Here is an 18,172-nt window from a genome sequence, read left to right as displayed (position 1 = left end):
TCCTGGAGGAGGAAGAGGAGGAGGAGGAGGGCCTGCCTGCTCCCTGGGGCAGTGCTACGGGGATGCTGCCAGCCTCCGAAACCAGCGCTTCAGGTGGGGAAGCTTCCCTGGACCAGCGCGGTCCGCCACCCAGAGGGATGAAGGACAGTCCCTGTTCCGTGCGAGTCCTCGATGTCCCATGCTAAAACCAGCAGAGTTTGGCTCAGAAAGCGGTGCGAGGTGCGCCCGACACGGCGCTGGGCAGGGGCAGCCCCCACCTCCTCCCTCGTACCCCACGCTGCCCGTCCTGCGGCAAGCGCTGACCTGACCTGGACGCTGGGCCAGGCCAGCACCTCCGCAGCCATCAGAATCCTCTTTGTCCCTCTTCCCAAACCACTTCAGCCAAGTGACCCAGGCTTTCCCCTGGGGAAGAAGTCCCCCTGCGCCCACCCTCAGCCCTGGCTGCTCCTGTCCCCACGGGAGCTGCTCCGCAGTCCCGATTTACAAAAGCTGCATTCAGTTCCCTGCAAACCCACGCTCACTTTTTCCAGTAAGGCTTTCTCCAGGAGCTGGATGACGATCCAGCCCTTCCCTGCGTGTGCCGGCCGGCGCCAATTGCCATGGAGAGCCACGGTGCTAACACGGCGTAGACAGGCAGCTCACGGAGGAAGAGTGCTGGGTTAACACAAGTCAGCTATATTTAAAACATTTAATACAAATATGTTTTGACAAGTCCCGTAGTTGTTTCCAGCGAGTGCTGGAGATGCGTTTTCCCCTCTCTTAAAAACAGAACAAGGCCCAGAACTCCCAAAAACATCAATTTGTGACGACTTCTCTCAGTCCTTCCTGCCTGTTACCCTGCCCAGTCCTGCCTCCGCCCCAGCAGGGCCGTTGATGGAAGAAGCCTCCTTTATCAAACCTTCGTGAGAAACCTTCTGCATCAAACCTTCAGGAGAACGCAGCAAGCCAAGCAGAGGTTGTTAGTTCCTCCTCACAGCTTGCGTTGTCACTCCAGGACGCAGGACTGCCTGCCTTGAGCTCAAGGGTTAGGGACCCTGGCAGACCTCAGGGACCCTGGCAGAGGAATTAGATAAATTAAGGCATTTTGCTCTTCCTCAGACATCCCTGAGGATGAGCCTCCCGTAAGCCCACATCGGATCCCAGTGTGCAGTCAGGATTTGCTACATTTAGAGGAGATTGCACAAGGGAAGCCTCGACCCTTGGGGGGCTTAGGGGGCTTCTGCCTCCTTTGCCGCCTTGGTGAGCCTCTCCGTGATGAGGCCGAGGTCCTTCCCTTTGTCCAGTTTGATGTAGGTGTCCATCCTGATGGCGTGGATCCCCACCCAGTCGGGCAGCAGCTCTGCGAAGAGGCGCAAGTGTTTCTCCATCTCGCCTGCGAAAAGAAGCGGCAGCCGCCGGGTCAAAGTCGGGTCAAACTCCCCAGCCCTTTCCTCCCGCAAAGACCCTCCCGCGCCAGCAAGGAGACACCCCCCCCCCCCCGGCTTTCCTACCAGGAGGCATCTGCGCGTTGTAGCTCTCGGCCATGCGGGCACAAGCCACCTCCATGGCCAGCGCCTGCTTCTTCTCGGCCACGAAGACATTGCGCAGGATGCGGGCCATGGCTGGCAGCCGCCCCAGCATGGCGAGCCGCTCCTCCTGCCGCGGGTCCCGCGTCATCAGCGCCTGCAGCTTCTGCGCCTCCTTCGCCCGGATCTTGGGGAGCAGAGAAGACGGGGTGAGACACAGGCAGGTCGTGTTGTCCCCCTCCCCACCCCGGCACCGGTGTTACGGCCAGGACTGAATTACTCACCCTCTCGAGCAGGGCCTGGGACACCCCTTTCAGAGCACTGGAGGTGCTGGCAGGGGACGGTGCTTTGGAAACCACCGGTTCCCCCACACTGGCTTCAGCGGTTCTTAAGGCCAGGTTGGCAAGAGCTTTTTCCATCTGCTCATGTGGAAGAGGGAGGAGGAGTTGGGTTACAGCTGAGAGCCGCTCGCGCTGGAGGAAGGAGAAATTTCCCCTCCACCGCCCCCGCCGCCACCCTGCAGCCCAGCGCTCCCACCCCAGCATGTCCGACCCGTCCTGCCTGCACAGAGGACGCTTTGGGGTGCTTCATCTCCGCTCCCAGCCCCAAAGTCAGCACTGACGGCTCCTCTAGCCTGAAACCAGCCTCACACCACACCTTACACCACAACCTGCAGTGGTAACAGCCAGGCTTGCGTTCCCACCTGCCTACATCTTACAGCACTCCGAGTCCTGTGGCTCTGGAATGATCCTTCCCAACCCCTATCCGGTAACATCTTCCCGGAGAGACACGTGGTTTGAGGTCTGCCCGCCACAGACGGAGCCAGACCCTGGTCCTGACTCACCTTGGGGGTCAGCATCCCCCGAGCCGTGCTCAGCACCTCCTGGGCCGTGGTGAGCCTGCCCTCCTGGGGCGGCTGCGGCAGCTCTGCCGGGCTGACGTCCGGCACCTCGTCCACGTTGAAGCGGGGATGCCAGCGGGTCAGCTTCTCCTCCGGCACCACCATGGGAGGGCTGAGGGCGGCCAGGAATGCCTGAAGAGGGGAGAGAGCTGTGTCACGGCACCTGCGGGCCAGGTACGGGGGAGCCGGACATTGCTCTGCGCTCCCAGCACAGTTTGGCAACACATAGCAGCTGGCTTGGGGGAAATTCAGAGCCAGGAAAGATTCCAGCTGCCATCTTCTCCACTCAAGAGCATCCCACAGGAACCAGCAATGTCCTTTAGCCTGGATGCCAGCCCGCTCCTTCCACCTGCTTCTCTAAATAGTGACCAGAGCAACCCCAAACCCCAAAAGCGGAGGGCGCTGGGGGAGCCTCACCTTGTGGTGCTGCTTGACGATGTTCACCAGGTTGCGGTTGAACTCCTTCCTGCGCTCCAGCAAGCGCGACGCTGACAAGTGCGGGCGGCCGTCCACTTTCTCCTCTGCAAGGAGAGACACATAAGCATCACCCACAGCACCTCGGCCAAGCACGGCAACACCGCGACCGGGCCCAAGCCTTGGGAAGGATGGGATCAGAGCCCTGCCGTGGGGCTGAGTCGCTGCCAGAAGCGCTACCCTATCATCCTCCTGCTTGTCCCAAAAGTGTTTTCCACTTCCAACACGCTCAGACCCTTATGTGCCAAGTGATTGTCTGACCAAGCAGAGGGCATCCGTGGGGATTCAGGGATCCCAGCCAGGATCCAGTGTGCCACAGCTCTCAGGCCTCCCCCCGCAAAGCCGTACATACCTTCCCCCAGCACCGGCTCCAGCGTGAGCTGATAGTCGGACTTCTTCACGCCATTGCCAAAGGTGGGGATGTTCTTCTCTTGGCGCAGCCTGTAGGAGGTGGGGTACACCGCCTTGATCTGCCCCATGTGCCGCTCCTCAAACTGCCTACCACAACACCCAGAGAGATCAGGAACCCCAAGGGCTGACACCAGGGCATCAGCCCCGACAGCTTCAGCTGGGACCCCAAAACGGGCTGCCCACTGCTGCCCACTTACTTGCGCATCATGTCCTGCACCCCCTGCTTGACCTTCGCGAAAGTGATGGTCTCAGCACGGTTGAAGAGCATCCCGGCGATGGTGTCCACACTGCGGAACATCTCCGCCAGCACCTTGAATTTGTAGGGCAGCGTGAGCCCCGGGGGCAGGTCCTGCGCGAGGGTGTGGAACCGCTGGTACGCGGGGGGCTTCTCACTGCCAGGAAAGGAGAGGGGTCAGGGTCCCCCGCACACAACAGCCACGGGCTGTGAGGGTGAACACAGTGCTGGGACAGCCCCGAGGGTGCAGCCGGGGACCGAGACCGGCCAGGACGGTGGTCCCACTGCTGACAGGGCTGACCTCAGAGCCTAGAAGCTGCATGCTCACCGGTTTAGGGGAGATCCCTCTCCTCCCCTCATCCCAAATCTCTTCTCTGAGAAACCAGTGCCATCTGGGTCACATCACCCACCCTTCATGTCCCAGGCAGGGACATGGATGCCCCAGCGCTCATAGCGGAGTCAGGGGGGCTTGGACCACACTCGAGTTTTGCTCCAGAGAAGCCCTGTGCATGCAGCGGGGCCAGCCAGCGCTCCCACAGAGCCCCCACACCCCCACACAGGGGTGGCAAGACCCCTGCAAAGCCACTGTGGGGCCGAGCAGCAGAACAGGGCTGTGGCAGCCAGCGGGACACCCCGATTAGCCCTCAAAGCTGCTCCTCACCCAGCCTCTGCCGCTGGAGCTGTCGACTCGGTGTCCCCAGATGGCTGCGCTCCCGGCATGGCTCTGCTTCCCGCTTTCTTCTCACGGATCCGCAGCTCCAGTTGCCGCACTTGCTCCAGACAGCTCCGCAGGTCGGCGGTGGCCGCGGCGGGGACAGGTGGCAGCTGGGCCAACTGGGCCAGCGCCTTCACCCTCTGCAGGCGGCACCGTAGCCCGGCCAGGTCCTCCTGGGTGGGGAGGGGGCACAGGGTCAGAGCAGGGCTCACACACCGGCAAGAAACGCAAAAAAATGGAGCAGAAAGCCAGGCTTGTCACGTACCCGCTGCAAACGTCTGGTTGTCCCCGGGTTGTCACCTGTGCTGGGCTGTGTCCCCCCATCCTGTCCCTCGCCAGGGGAGCGGGTGGTGCTGGCCGGGGGGTCTGCTGCCGGGTCCAGCGAGGGTGGCGTCGGGGGGCAAGCAGTGGCTGGAGGCGAGGGGCTGGCGGCCTGCAAAAGAGTGGAGGAGCATTAGAAGCTGCCCCGGGACGTGCAGGGAACGCACCCCCCCTCCCCGGTGTCCCCCCCACCCATGACCTTGCACTGAAGGGGGGAAGCCATCGGGGGGTCTGCAGTAGGGGCAGGAAGCAAGCCCTGGCGTAGGGGGGTGGTGGTGTCTGCATCAGGAGAAGGGGGACAAGCCCGGGGGGGGTCTGCACTAGGGGAGGGGGGGTCAAGCCCTTGCGGGGGACTGCTCCGGAGACGGTGTCCTGGTTTTACGCTCCGTCCCCCCCCAGTCACTCCCCCCATCCTCATTTTAGGGCCGCAACCCCGACACCAGCATCTCCCTACCGCGGCCGGCAGCCCCGGTTCCGCGTCCCGGTGCATCTCCAGCCTCTTCCGCGCCGACTTCCCGCTCGGCTCCCCGGGCCGGGCCCCGACCGGCGACTCCCCTTCCATCTCCCGGCGGCTCCGCTTCCTGCCCGCCAGCCCCCGCACCGCCGGGGAGCCGCCGCGGGACGGGGTGCGCGGCGAGCCGGGCAGCGGCGGCGGGTGGGCGCTGAGCCCCTCCGGGGCACCGTCCTCCTCCGCCTCCCGGTGCACCGGGGGCCCGGCAAGGGCGGCCTTAAGCCGGCGACCGCCGCCGCGCTTGGCCGGGGCTCCGGTAGCCGCTTTCGTGCGACCGAAGAAATCGGTGAGGCGGAGCTGGGCCATAGCGGCGGTGGCGGTGGTCCCGGTGGCGGTGGTCCCGGCGCGCCGACACGTGCGTCCACTCCCGCGCGCGCCAAAGGCTCCGCTCTCGGCGGGAACCCGCGCGGCGGTAGCACCGCCCACCGGCGGGGCGGGATGGGTCACGTGGGGCGGAATTGGCGCCACGGGGCTCTTAAAGGGGCCGTGCCTCCCTGTAGGGGTGCATCCACGTGGGGGATGAGAGGGGGCCGTTCGGCGGCGGGGGGGGACCAGACCCGTTCCGGGGAAGCCCCCTCCGACTTTGCCCGGTGCCGCAGCGCCCGGTTCGGGGGACCGGCTGGTGCACCGTGTGCCCCTGCCCGTTGCAGGGAGGGAGGCTGCCCGGCCCTCGGCTGGTGCGGGGGGCTGCAAGGTGGGAGACCCTGAGCGGGGCAAACAGCACCTGACATGGCGCTAACCCCGCCCCCTGGGCTGGTGGTCACCCCTCTCACCTGCTCGCCCCAGCACGCTTGGGGCCAGGGAGCTGCTTGTTTCCAGCTCGCGTGGGGCCGAGCCCTGCCCAGCTCCCAGCGAGAGCTCTGCGGTGGCCGTGGGGTCCCTCCAGGGACGCTGCCATTGCTGCCTTCCCCCGCATCTCTGTTTCTGGGAAGTGCCTGGTGCTCCAGCTCGGGACAGCCATGGGAACAAGGGGTTCCAGAGGCACCCAGAGCACCCCTTGCCCCCGGCATCCCCCTGCCCCACGGCGTGGCCGTGCGCTAATGGCACTGCCCGGACGTGGGAGAAGCTTGCTTGCCCATAAAATGCCTTGCCGGGCACTCAGGCTGTGCCCGCAGCACATTAGGGGGCTGCACCATTCTCCAGCATCTCTCTTAAAGCCTGAGCGAGGCCGGCAAAGTGAAGCAGGGCCACTCAGGGCCGGATTCGGCTACGCGAGGCAGGGCTCTGGGGTGCCATTCCCCGTGCCCATTTACTTCCACAGCCTCCATTCCCAGCCCAGCTGCCGGCTGTGGTGTGGCGGGTGCTCAGGGCCAGGCTGGGAGCGAGACGCCAGCATGGGCGCCATGCGCCACCTTTTCCTGGATCCGTTCTGGGTAGGGGGGATGCAGCCTGGGGCTTTTGCAGCGGCGATTTCCATGTCTGGGTTTCACAGGCGTGGTGTTAATGCAGAGCTTCGCAGCTCAGCGTTGACGAGTGTTTTATTTATGCGAGTGAATCTGTCTGGGTCACAGCGGTGGGGATCGATGTGGCCGGGCAGAAGGACCGAGACCCTGCTCTGAGGATGCTCAGAAGCTGTTTGGGTGCCCAAAGCCCACCCCAGCTCCCTCGAGGGGCTATGCCTGGCAAAACTCTGGACACACGTGCCGAGGGGGCCCTCAGGCTTGTCCTGCCTGTGGTTCGGCAGCTACGGTGTGGGCAGTGATGTCCGGATGGCTGCAGTTTCTATGGCACGTCTGGGGCTTGGGCCTGGGTGGGGGGAAAGAGCCCCGAGAGCGATGGAGGGAGCCCAGGGAAGGGAGCAGAGCCGCTGAGGTGGGGAGCAGGTCGGCAGAGTGCCATCTGGATGCCAATTTATTAAGTGTGCTTGGAAAACAAATGCGGGGAAGCTAAAGAATGCGGAGAATTTCATGGGCCAATGCTTCCTGTTAGGGAATGGCAGTTACCAGCGCTGCCGGGGTGCTGCCCGCTGCCCCACAGCCGCCGGTGATGCTGCCCTCGCCACCAGCTGTCCCCAGTGCCCAGCGTCCTCCCAGCCAGGGCTCAGCTCACCCAGCCCCCGGGGTGCATGACCGTGCCCCCGGCCCCACCATCGAGGCACCCAGCTCCCCTCACCTGGGCACCCAGCTCCGCGGGCGCGTGGCTGTGTGTCTGGCTCCCCAAGGTATGCGGTGGCCACCCAGCTCTGGGGATACGGCACCGTGTACCCAGCTCCAGGGACATGGGACCGTGCACCCAGCTCCCAGGGGTGCACGGCTGCTCCCAGGGGAGCACGCATGAACCCCCCGCTCCCGTGCAGCGCGGCGGGTGTCTGCAGTGCCCCGTGCCGTGTTGCTGCCCGGGCTGCAGGGCTCCGCGCTGGCATTACCGAGCGCCGGGGCCCCGAGCGGAGCACTCAGCCTCAATTAGCTCCGACCTCTTATTTTTCTTTTTGGGTGAAGAAAACAGGAAATACATCATCTTTTCTTTTTTTTTTTTTAACTATTTTTTTATATATTTTGGTTTTTCCTTGCTGCCGGCGGCGGGAACCGGTGGGCTGCTTGGCCAGCGCTCACCCCCTTCCCCGTTCCGCTCCGGTGGGGGGGCGGAAATCCCGCTGCCCGTCGGGGCTGAGACCGGCCCAACTCGTGTCGGCGGTGGCGGGGGCTGCAGTGCCGGCGGGCGGCGCTAGGCGGGGCCGGGCCGTACCGGGGCAGAGCGGAGCCGGGCCGGGCCGAGCCGTGCCGGGCCAGCCCGCCGAGGGAGGGCGGGGGGGGGGCGGGCGGCGCCGCTTTATAAAGGCGGCGGGAGCGGGGCGGGGGAAAGCGCGTCCCTTCGCGGAGCTCCGGGACCGGCCAGCGGGGCCTTGCCCAGCCCAGCCCCGGCGGGGCGGAACGGCTCGGCTCGGCGGGGCATGGGCCGGCCCTGAAGGGATGGAGCGGCGGGCGCTGTGCGCCGGGCTGTACTGGCTACTGCTGCCGCTCGCCCTGCTCGCCGGTGAGTGCGGCCGCACCTGGGGCGGGGGGGTGTGTGTGTGAATTGGTGTCTTTTTTTTTTTTTTTTGGGGGGGTGTTGGGGTGTGTTGTGTCACCCTCCCACGCGTGAGCCGGGTCGCGGTGCTCCCCACCGGGGAGGAGCCGCCGCCGGACCCCGGGGAGGCGGCGGGGGTTGGGGGGGGGGAGTCGGTGGCGGGACACGCGGCGGGGGAGGTGGGGGGGGGGGTGGGGGGCGCTGGGGGTATAGGGACACCCCTTAGCCCCACGGGGGACTACCCTGCACGGCTTTCTCCCCCCCCGCCCCCCAAGTCCCACGCGAGACCGAGCTCGCTCTCGGGAAACGCTGCAACTTCTCCGGACCGGGTGCGGGGGCAGCGCCTTGGTTGTGTGTGTGTGTGTGTGTGTGTCCCCACGTCCCCGGGGACCGGTTGGGGCTGAAACCGTCCCGATTTGGACACCGCCGTGTCACCCCACTCGTCCCTCTTTGCAAAGGGGGGTAGGGGGCAAAGAGGGCGCCGGGACAGCCCCGATCCCGGCGATGCTCGGGGGGTGGCTGGCACCCATCCCGGCTCCGTGCCCGGGCACCCTCCCGGCGGGGAGCGGGGCACCCACCTCGGCGGCAGCAGCCTCTGCAAGGCCGTGGCTCCCGAGCTGCTCCCAGCCCGTTTTAAGCAACGCTGGCCTTTTGAAGGCAGATGCACCACCCACCGAGGCAACCGTCTGGCTACCAGCCTGGAAAATACCCGTGTCCTGGGACGCGCGGAACAAGAATCGGCTCTTTGAACCCCGGCTGTTTGGGGGGAGCCCGTTCGGGGATTCTCCGTTTACCTTTACATAGACGCAAAGGAAAAACCTCTCCGTAAACAGGATTGTTCAACGGGTTCCTTGTGCCCGGGCACGGGCAGGGTCCGGCCACCGCTGCCGGGCTCACGCCGCCCGTTCCGGGAGACCCGCAGCCTGGGGAAGCGGTGGCATGACTTTTGGGGTAGTGTCACCCAGAGAGGTGACATCCAGCCAAGCAGCCTTTGTCCCAGCTGCGTTTTGGGGAGCCGGGCTGGGGGTACGTGGTGCTGGCCGTGCCGCCGGCGTGGGGCGAGCTCCGCTGGCAGAGGAAGTCGGTGTCTGTTGAAAAAGCTCTTCTTTATTTGCTCTGGTTTGCTCGAGGAGTGACTCAGTGCATCGTGCAGGATGTGAGGAGGTTAATTATAACCCTGCCTACGGACGGGGCTGGGAAGGGAAGGTGGCCGGGCACTGCTTGCACAAGGGCTCCCCGGCTGGAGGGGTGGCAGCCGCTGCTGCGGGGCACGGGAGCTGCCGGGCACATCCCATGGGCGCACGGGGTGACACGTGGCCTCTGGGCGCGGCCTCACGCATGGGGCCCTCCTGCCACAATTGTGACAATTTGGCCCCAAATTGTGCCAGGCTTGCTTGCCCACTTGCCCCACTCCGGCATGGGACGTTGTGCCGGGGAACCGCAGCCTGCCATGGCTGGTGGTGCTGGTGGCTTTGGCATTTTCCCTCCCGGTGAGCTCGCAGGTGGCTTGTTTAAATTTGGGGGCCCCGCTTGGGCGGGGGCTGTCCTGGGAGAGCAGCTCCCTCCTGCTCCAGCCGCTTGTCAAAATAACCGTGTGGGTGACTCAGCTGGGTCTGGGGGGGCCTGGGGCCTCACACCTGCACCGAAGGGGAAACTGAGGCACAGGGGGATGTGGCTTGTCCCTCTGCACCTGGGGAGGGGAGGAAGAGCCCGGGCGCATGACCCGCCTGTGGCCCTTCCTTTCCCTGGCAATTAGGCTCTTCCCAAACGTCCGGAGGATGTTTGCTTGCGGCTCCTGGCCAGCTCGGGGTGGGTGGAGGTACGGGAGCTGGCCCCCACGGCAGGGCTCGGGGCAGCCCCCCGCTTCCACAGGCTGGCACAGGCACGGACCCCCAGGGTGCACCTCCCAGCCATGCCACGGGCCGTATCCCCCCCCCCCGGCGCAGGGAGATGCCTCGGCTCTGTCCTGCCTGGCGGGGATGCTGCGGTGCATGGAGCTGGTGGGGGGGCTCAGCCTGCGGTGCACATCCCACCCGAGGGGTGACCGAGGTGGGGACCGGGCAGCGCTGCACTGGGACCCCCATGCTGGGTGATGCTCCTGGCCGTGCCGGCTCCACGGTGCTCGGGCAGGAGCAATGGATGAGGGCAGCAGCCCCCCCCTCCCTGGGGCTGCCGTGCCCCCAAAACCGGGGGGCCTGACGCAGGGTGAGGCGAGGACATGCCCCCTCCTGGCCGAGCCCCCCTTGCCCGGCCAAGAGGCGGTGGGGTGCCGGGGGTCCCTGGGGGGGGGGTCTTGGCCAACCCTGGGTGCTGCAGGGGGCCGGTGCCCAGCTGGGTGCTGGTGGGCGCGTGGGCTGCAGCCAGCCACCTCCTGCGGTCAGGTGCTTTATATAAAATGAAGGGGGAAATAAAAAAAAGAGGAGGGGAAAAAAAAAAAAGAAGAAAAATTAAAAAAAAAAAAAAAAAAAAAAAATAGCCACTGCTGTCTCCAAGAGCAATAACTCCCGTTTCCTCCCCAGGCGCACAGGGGGATGGGAGGTTGCAGGGCCGGCCGCCTGCAGCCTGCCTGGGCTCTGCCCGTGCCGGGGTGCCCGTCTCTCCAGGTCGGAGCCTTTTGCAAAGCCCCTTGAGGTGGGCGATGCTGTGGGGGCTCCGCGGGTGTCCCCACGCTGCCCCTGGGGCTCGTCCTGCAGGGGCTTTATCGCTCCGGGCAAGGCCAGGTTTAACCCTTTGCTGCCTCTGCGCCCCATCGCAGCAGAGTCCCGGGGTGCCCGTGGGGACTGGGCGAGGAAAGGGGGGTGTTTGGACACAGCTTGGCACTGCCATATGGCAGACACTGTCACGGCCCCGAGCTGCACGTGGGAAATGTTATGGTGGATGTGGGAATGTCCCCGTGTGATGAGAGTGGGGGGTCCTTGGGTGCAGGTGGGTGTGAAAGCAAGAGATGTGTACGGGCATCCCGGTGCTGATCCTGTGGCTCCGGGGACTCCAAGGGCTACTCCGTCCCCTTGGCATGGGCTGCCCCCATCCTGGTGTGTGCCCGGTGTAGGGACTGCAGACCCGGGGCCGGTGGGTGCCGGGGAAAGGGGTGTCCCCCGGCTCTAGGGTGGCAGCGAGCATCCGCCCCCGGAGCCGTTGAATTCCCTGTCCCGTTGCGGGAGGCACTGGCCGGCTGCTGGGCTTTCCCAGGCTGGCAGCCGTGGCACCCGCTGGCACCCGGCCCGGTGCCCTCCCGGGGCAGCTCCCGCAGCATCCCCGGGGAGCGGGGCCGGCCTCTGCCTCGGCGCTGGCAGGAGCGGGATTAACTTTCCACAAAAACAGGATGCGGCGGGTGAACCGGCGGGGCTGCTCCCTCTTCCCGGAAAGAGGAGTCGGGGCTGGGGCTGGGAACGTGCCGGCGGCTGGCTCTGCCAGCCCAGGGGCTCGCTGCTTTGGGGCTGACCGGATTTTGGGACGGGGCGAGCCTCTGTGATCGGCACTCGTTAGCCTGTCTCTGGTTTGTGGTCAGCGGGTGCAGAGCGCAGGGTCCTGGGGGCAAAGTGACACCCTGGGGACACTGTCTGGGTGTCGTTGTGTCCCCCCCCAGCCCTGGGGACCCCAGCTGGGGGCTGTTAGCCGGGAGGCAGGACCCGGCTGTGGGGAGGTGGCTTGGCAGAGCTGCCTGGCTCCGGCAGCAGGTAACGGGCCCGTGTGAAAATAGCAGGGAATTAAAGAGCTCTGTTAATTAATCCTGAGCGGCCGCAGGTCCCTGCAGGGCCAGCAGCTGTGCCGGTGCCAATCGGCGTATGGGCTGTGTGTGGGCACAGGGTGGATGGTGCTATGGTGCCGGTGTGTGGGGCTCCCCCATCGCTGCTGGGGGCCGGGGAGCCCCCTTTCCCCATGCAGTTGGATACGGATCCGTCCCTGGGGGCCAGCTGGGCGCGGGACGGTGCCTGGTTTGCAGGGGAATGGGCTGCGCCAGACGCCGACCCTCTCCTGCAGCTGCCCTTCCCATGCTTCCCCAGCCCAGTTGCAATGGGAGAGACCCTGGCGCCGGCTCTTCCCACCCTTGCCGCCGGGTCCCTGCCCTCCCCGGGGGTCCCTGCTGACCCCCCTTCCCCTCCCACAGGGGGATCTCAAGGCCAGCGTGATGGAAACCCGGCACATCTCACCCAGCTCCCCTGTGCTGCGATTTATCCTCCTCCCGGCACATTAACATCGTTAATATTTCAAGTGCTGCTGGCGGCCAGCGCCGGCCGCCACGGCGGTGAACTCCCCGGCAGCGTGGGAGCTGGGCCGGCTGCTCCCAAATCCCCACGGTCACGGAGCTGGGGAAGGCGGGGGGGGGTCTGGGGTGCGGATCCGGGATCACCTTGCTGGGGGTACAAGGGAGATGCTCAGTGCGGGTCGGATCCTGCCCTGTGCGTGCCGCAGAGGCGAGACCGCGGGGCACGGTGGGCGATGGGTGTTGCTCGCACGGGGAGGGGGACGTTTGGTGTCACCGTGGTGGGTGCCACCCACCCACCCGCCTGGCTCCTCGCGGGGAGGATGGATGGGGTGCGGGAGGGCGGGTTTCGCCGCGGGGCTGCTCTCCCCCGCCGCCACCGCTCTCCCCACAGGCCAAACTGGTTTTTCTCCCCGCTCTGGCGCTTTCCCCGCTGTCAGCACTGCGGGGAACTGGTTTCCTCCGACTGTGCAGGACACGGAGCACCCACGCACCACCGGCACGGCACGCCCCGCTGAAGCTGGCCCTGCCGAGGAGGTGTGGGTGCAAAGCCGGGTACCGCGGGTGCTCCCAAACTGGGCTGTGCCGTGCCCGGCCACACCATCAGCATCGTTTTTCCCCTCCATTTTTCATCCTCGAGCCCTTTAAAAGCTGGTTGAAGACAGCAAGCGCTGACCATCCTGCCTTCCCGGGGATGCCGCCAGCCAGGGCAGGGGGGAGCCGCCAGCCGGAGGGTCCCGTGGGTGCTGGTTGTTCAGCCCCAGGGTGCAGAGGGGTGCTCTGCGTTTGCTGTCAGCTGCTGCTAGCCCTTCGTGGTGCCACGGGCAACCTTGAGCCGCTGCCACCGGGATGCCTGCTCTGTCCTGGCCCTTGTCTGGGAGTAATGCCCGCAGTCCTGGGGGGCTGGTGGTGTAAAATACGTGGGTCATGCTGTTCCTCTGGGCATGGGTGGTCCCCGCAGCATATGTGTGCCCAGCGATGCCCTTGGGTCTCCCCACGGTGCCCATAATCCCCGTCCTCCCCACAGCTCTCGGGCAGACCCCAGCCCAGGCGATGCCAGCGGGGCTCCATCACAGCCTTCCCGTGCTACCAGCACCCACAGGGTGACCGCAGCTGGGACGGGGGCTCACGCTGGGGCTGGTTCACCCCAGACACCCGAAGGACCCTGCCCTGGACCATGGGGTCAGTGCCAGGATGGGGGGTGCCGGTGGCCCTCGAGGCTGGGGGTGAGGGGAGGCTGGCTGGCTCCCACGTAAGCCGGAGCGCGGCTCGCCCACGCGCCGGGAAGGCTCCTCTCAGCCCTGTCGCCGCTGGCGCGGGAAGGGGAATATTTGCTCCATGAGATCATGGTTTGCCGAAACGTAGCCAGCAACCCTCGGCAGCGTGCGGGGAGGTGACGCGTCCTGGGGTCACCGTGGAGAGGTGGCTGGCGCGATGGTGGTGTCGGTGTCCCCCCCCCGCCCCAACCCGTGGTTGGGGGCTGTCTGCACTCCCCGGGGGAGGGAGGCAGCTGGGGACCCTGCTGTGGGGTCGGGGACCGGCATTAGCCCTGATGGGTGCTGCGTGGAATGTGCCCCGGGCTGCCGGGTGCGTTCCTGGGTGCCTCCTCTCCCACCGCCCCTGCGCCCTCCAAGGATCCCCTGCCGTTCCTGGGGGGGCTGCACCGTGTCCCCCCAGGCCGCGCCGTCCTTTGCCCCAGGATGTGCTGTCCCATTGAAGCCTCGTAAACACAGGAAGGGCCGTGCCGGGCTGGTGATGCTGAGCACGTCCCCTGGCGCCCAGCCTGCCCCCAGCCCCACGGGGCCGTGGGCTGCCCTGTCAGCCCCCACTGCCTCACCCAAGTGGGGTGCCGGGGGGAGCAGGTCCCTGGCCACGCAGAGCTGGGGTCCCCAGCGCCCGTTCCCTGTGGCTGTCCCCTCCCTGGGCTGCCCCAGGGGGATCCCCCCGACCCAGAGTGGGGTCCCCCCAGCTTGCTGGGGGGGACGGAGGGATGCTCTGGGACTGCCAGGGGCACAGTTAAAAAGCGAAGCTGCCGCTGCTGCGCAGCCCAACCCCCCCGCCCCGACTCCCTTCGTCTCTGGCCAGGCACTGATTTGGTGGGTGTCCCGCAGCGGCTGTGCCCGTCACCGTGGCCTGGTGGCCGCAGGGCTGCCCCGTGTCTGGTCCCAGGTCGCGCCGGTGCATGTGCCCGTGTCTGTCACCGCTCGCCTGGTGTGTACACGCAGCCGATGGGAACGCTGCGTCCCCAGCCGTGGTGGCAGCTGCCCCGGGATGTCCCCGCCGTGCGGTCCCTGTCCTCGCCGGCGGCAGCTCCGCGGGGTGCTGGCTCAGCCCCGCTCCCTGCCCAGCTCCTCCGACGGTTTCACGCCTGCAAACAAGCTGTAATTTAGGCCTAAAAATATGCGAGGAGGAAGGTGGTGAGCTGGTGGCGTGCCCAGAGCGGGGCTGGGTGCAGGTGAGGGGCTGTGCCACCCCCGGGGTGGCTGTGGGTGGGGGTCCCAGCCCGGTCATGGGTGTCCTGGCTCAGTCGTGGGGGGGCCCTGCAAACCTTGCAGGAAAAACGTGGAAATGCAGCAGATTTTGCTCATGGCTCTTGTCTCCCTGTCACCCCACGTATCTGGGACCACTGGTGTGTGTGTGTGTCCCCCTCCCCATGCCACCCATGCGGGTCACCAGGACTGACCCAGCCCGGGCTCCTGCCCATGTCCCTCTCTTCCCACTGGCATTTCTGGGGGACTCGAGTCCCTGCCTGGGACTACCCATCGTTTTGGGGTGTCCCTCCCCTCCCGCTCGGGCGTCCCTCGCTGTGCAGTTCGGGGTGCCGTCCTGGGGGATCCCCGGGGCGGGGGGATACAGCCGAGGAGCCTGGGGGGGTGCGGCACCCCCCACCCAGTGCCACATCCCCGGCACTAACCCTGCCCCTACCTCTGCCCCCAGCCTGCCTCTTCCGCTTCAACGTCCTCTCCCTGGTGTACCTGCTCTTCCTGCTGCTCCTGCCATGGTTCCCGGGGCCCACCCCGCGCTCGGCCGGAGGTAAGGGGCTCAGCCTGGGGCACGGGGACCGGGCAGAAGGGTGGGCATCGTGCGGGCAGCTCCGTCCCGGGGAGGGGGGGGGAAGCCGGGCAGCGCGGGGGCTGTCAGCCGCTCTGCGGCAGGTACCTGCCCTCCTTCTCCTGCGGTTTCCCCCCAGCTGGGCAGCGTGGCTCCGCGTGGCAGCCTCCCTCTGTTAATTATAGCCCAGCGCGGCTATTAATAGGCCTCCCGCTCCAAAACGGTCAGTTTTGAGCCCCAGCCTTATTAACCAGAAACCTCAGGGCTGGGCTGTGCCCTCCCAGGGTGGGCAGGGATGTACCACCAGCAGCCCCTCCGCCCTGCCCGGGCACGTGGGGCACGTCCCCCCGCGGTGGGCATGCTTTGGGGGGGCGCAGGGGGTGCATCCCCCACGGCGGCTGCATGGGAGCATCCCCTCCGGCGGGTGCACGGGACGTGTCCCCCCATGGTGGGCACAGGGTGCCCGTAGCCCTGCTGTCTCCCCGCCCTCCGTGCCAGGCTGAGCCATGCTGTAACGCAAGCTGGCAGCGCTTGGCACGGCCGTGGCTAAAAGCTCTGCCCTCTGAATATTTCATGGGCTCGCACGGCCCCGGAGGCCGGACGCTGCCGAGAGCTTTCACGCGGATTTACAGGAAAAAAACAAGTGGAGGGAGAGTTTTTGGCCCGGGGCCGCCCACCGGCCGGTGCGCAGCTGCGGTAGGCTCACTGCCTGCGCCGTGGCCAGGAAAACGGGCGTGCGGCCCGGGGAGCCGGGTGGGATGGGGGCACGGCTGCAGCTGGTGGAAGGTTTGACGGGGCTCGCGGTGCGGGGGACCCCCTGGCACCCACCCACAGCCGCCCCCGCAAGGCATTCCACCAGGGATTGGGATGGGAATGGTGAGCTGCATCCCGATGCTGGTCCCGCTACAGTGGGGCTGGGAAGCGCGCAGTGCCAGCTGGGTCGGAGGGTGCTGCAGGGGCAAGGGAGGGTGGGAGGGAGTGTGGTTCTGGGGCCCTGGCTCCCTGCATTGCCCCGTGCCTCAGTTTCCCCAGGAATGCAGTAGAAAGAGTGTTCTTAGGCTGTGCTGGGCGCACGGTGAGACATGCAAGGTCCTGGTGGGACCCTGTCTCTGGGGCAGACCCCTGCCGTCTCTTGGCATGGCCACGGTGCACCCCTTCCCAGCTCTTCCCGGGGTTGCTGGGGATGCTGGTGCTCCTTGGTGTCACCCCGGGTGATGGGTAATGGGGTGCCCGTGTCTCGCAGGTCACACTGTCCGCCTCCTCAAAGCTCTGCTGGGGACCAGCATCCTCTTCCTCCTCGCCCACTTCGTTTTCCAAATATGCCTGTACACGCTGCCCATCCTGGACCAGCTGCTGGGGCCCAGCTGTGAGTACAGGGTGCCAGGGCCGCCTGCCATGGGGGTGCCCACGCCTGCCCTCCCCCTCCTGCGCCTCTGCTCTCCCAGGCGTCACCCTCTCCCCGCAGTGCCCCGGGGCTGGACGCCCAAGGTGGTGACATGCGGGTGCGGGGATCCCATCCTGCTGCGTGCTGGGGGGCTGCTGAGGCTCTGCGGGGTCCCAGCCACGTGCCCAGCACCAGGGCATGCTGTGCCATGCCAGGGTGCCCGCTCGGTGGCCGCTGCGCTGGGCACAGACCCCGTCCCGGGCCCCCATGGGTGTGGGGTGTTCTTCCCGTGGGGAAGCCCCTGCTCTGGGTGGGCTGGGAGCCTGCCCGCACGGGGTCTGCCAAACTCAGCGCCTCCCTGCTTCCCCGCAGGCAGCACCTGGGAGGTCCTTGCCCGGCACATCGGGGTCACCAGGTAAGGGTACCCTGGCGGTGTGGGGCTGGGGGGATGGCAGCGGCGGCGGGGGGACACCCCTGAGCCCTCCCCTGCCCCACTCTCCTCCTCCCACCCCCCCAGGCTGGACTTGAGCGACATCCCCAACTCGGTGCGTCTGGTGGCGCCCGACGTTGGCATCCTGCTGGTCTCGTCCCTCTGCCTCTGCCTGTGCCGCCACCTCGTCCCCAAGGCCGGTGCTGTCGCCCGCAGCCGGAGGCCGGAGTCCCTGGAGCCCCCTGAGCGGGTGAGAGCCGACCCTGCCGCCGTCGGCAGCATCCCACCCGCCACGTCCAGCCTCCCCGCGGCATGGCGACCGGTCCCTGTCCCCTCCCCAGGGAGGGCAGCCCGGCACGCAGAAGCTTGGCATGGGGACATCCCTGGTGGCCAGGGACCCAGGTTGGGGCAGTTTTGGCCGAGCGGGCAGCGGCGGAGGGCTGGGTCATCGGCACGGCACCTCATACGGGGCTGGGGTGACTCAGCCGCGGAGGAGCGCCCGTGTTTGCTCCCGCGTTGCTATAGGGATCCCGGCAAACAGCCCGGCCCTACGGCACCGCTTGATGCGGGGCTGCCCGACGGTGGGGGGAGCGCGGTGCCCGGACCCCCAGGCTCCAGCTGGCACCGCCGCACCGAAGCCCCTGGGCTGAGGAAGGGCAGTGGGGTGGGCAGTCATGGGATGCTGGCGCCCAGCTTGAGCTCGCCGGCAGGGCGTAGGGCTGGGTGCCGTGCCGTGCCAGCGGCAGGGCACCAGGACACTGTGCTTGTGTGGCACCGGTGTCACCCAGGCAGACACAACCCCGAGTCGATGGCACCCCCCAGCTCAGCAAACACCCCTCGGGGCTCAGCCCTGTCTTGGGGTGCTCGCCTCTGGTCCGGGCTGTCGTGGTGGGTGCTCGCCTGCCCGGCTCCGGCCGTGGCCGGGCTGTAACCGGAGCGCTGGACCATGCGGATGCCTTTGCTGTGAGAGCGGGGCCAGCGCGGGAGGCAGCCTGGAAAAAAGCTCAGTGCTGGGAACCCGGGT

General features: G+C 66.9%; 2 protein-coding genes across 3 annotated transcripts in view; one reads left to right on the top strand and one right to left on the bottom strand.

Annotated features, from left to right (window-relative positions):
* Positions 1 to 669: 669 nt before the first annotated feature.
* CDT1 (chromatin licensing and DNA replication factor 1) lies at positions 670 to 5,494 on the bottom strand. The gene is made up of 10 exons (XM_054201497.1): positions 5,017 to 5,494; positions 4,507 to 4,674; positions 4,188 to 4,414; positions 3,489 to 3,683; positions 3,233 to 3,378; positions 2,824 to 2,927; positions 2,350 to 2,538; positions 1,790 to 1,924; positions 1,491 to 1,692; positions 670 to 1,372 (listed from the first exon to the last, which is right to left on the bottom strand). Exons 1-10 carry the CDS (start codon positions 5,377 to 5,379, stop codon positions 1,209 to 1,211), a joined length of 1,893 nt encoding a protein of 630 aa, XP_054057472.1. The 5' UTR covers positions 5,380 to 5,494; the 3' UTR covers positions 670 to 1,208.
* A 2,380-nt stretch (positions 5,495 to 7,874) lies between these two features.
* Positions 7,875 to 18,172, top strand: part of PIEZO1 (piezo type mechanosensitive ion channel component 1) — a 25,101-nt gene continuing 14,803 nt past the window's right edge. For both annotated transcript variants that reach the window (XM_054198849.1, XM_054198848.1), the window contains exons 1-5: positions 7,875 to 8,046; positions 15,221 to 15,316; positions 16,578 to 16,700; positions 17,091 to 17,133; positions 17,236 to 17,398. In XM_054198849.1, coding sequence (XP_054054824.1) covers positions 7,983 to 8,046; positions 15,221 to 15,316; positions 16,578 to 16,700; positions 17,091 to 17,133; positions 17,236 to 17,398 — 489 coding nt within the window. In that variant the 5' untranslated portion in view covers positions 7,875 to 7,982. The remainder of the gene's footprint in view (positions 8,047 to 15,220; positions 15,317 to 16,577; positions 16,701 to 17,090; positions 17,134 to 17,235; positions 17,399 to 18,172) is intronic.

This window comes from Rissa tridactyla, chromosome 4, assembly GCF_028500815.1.
Source record: "Rissa tridactyla isolate bRisTri1 chromosome 4, bRisTri1.patW.cur.20221130, whole genome shotgun sequence".
NCBI classification, from domain to species: Eukaryota; Metazoa; Chordata; class Aves; order Charadriiformes; family Laridae; genus Rissa; species Rissa tridactyla.
The sequence above is the reverse complement of the archived record's forward strand: the minus strand, read 5'-3'. Positions and strand labels throughout refer to the sequence as shown.

Bases quoted from the DNA above. Each gene is read 5' to 3' on its own strand.
- CDT1 (XM_054201497.1), bottom strand. From the start codon at position 5,379: ATGGCCCAGCTCCGCCTCACCGATTTCTTCGGTCGCACGAAAGCGGCT. The intron at 2,539-2,823 runs GTGAGGCTCCCC...TCCCCTCTTCAG, and splicing joins TCGTCAAGCAGCACCACAAG to GCATTCCTGGCCGCCCTCAG. The intron at 1,693-1,789 runs GTGAGTAATTCA...CTGCTCCCCAAG, and splicing joins CCCAGGCCCTGCTCGAGAGG to ATCCGGGCGAAGGAGGCGCA.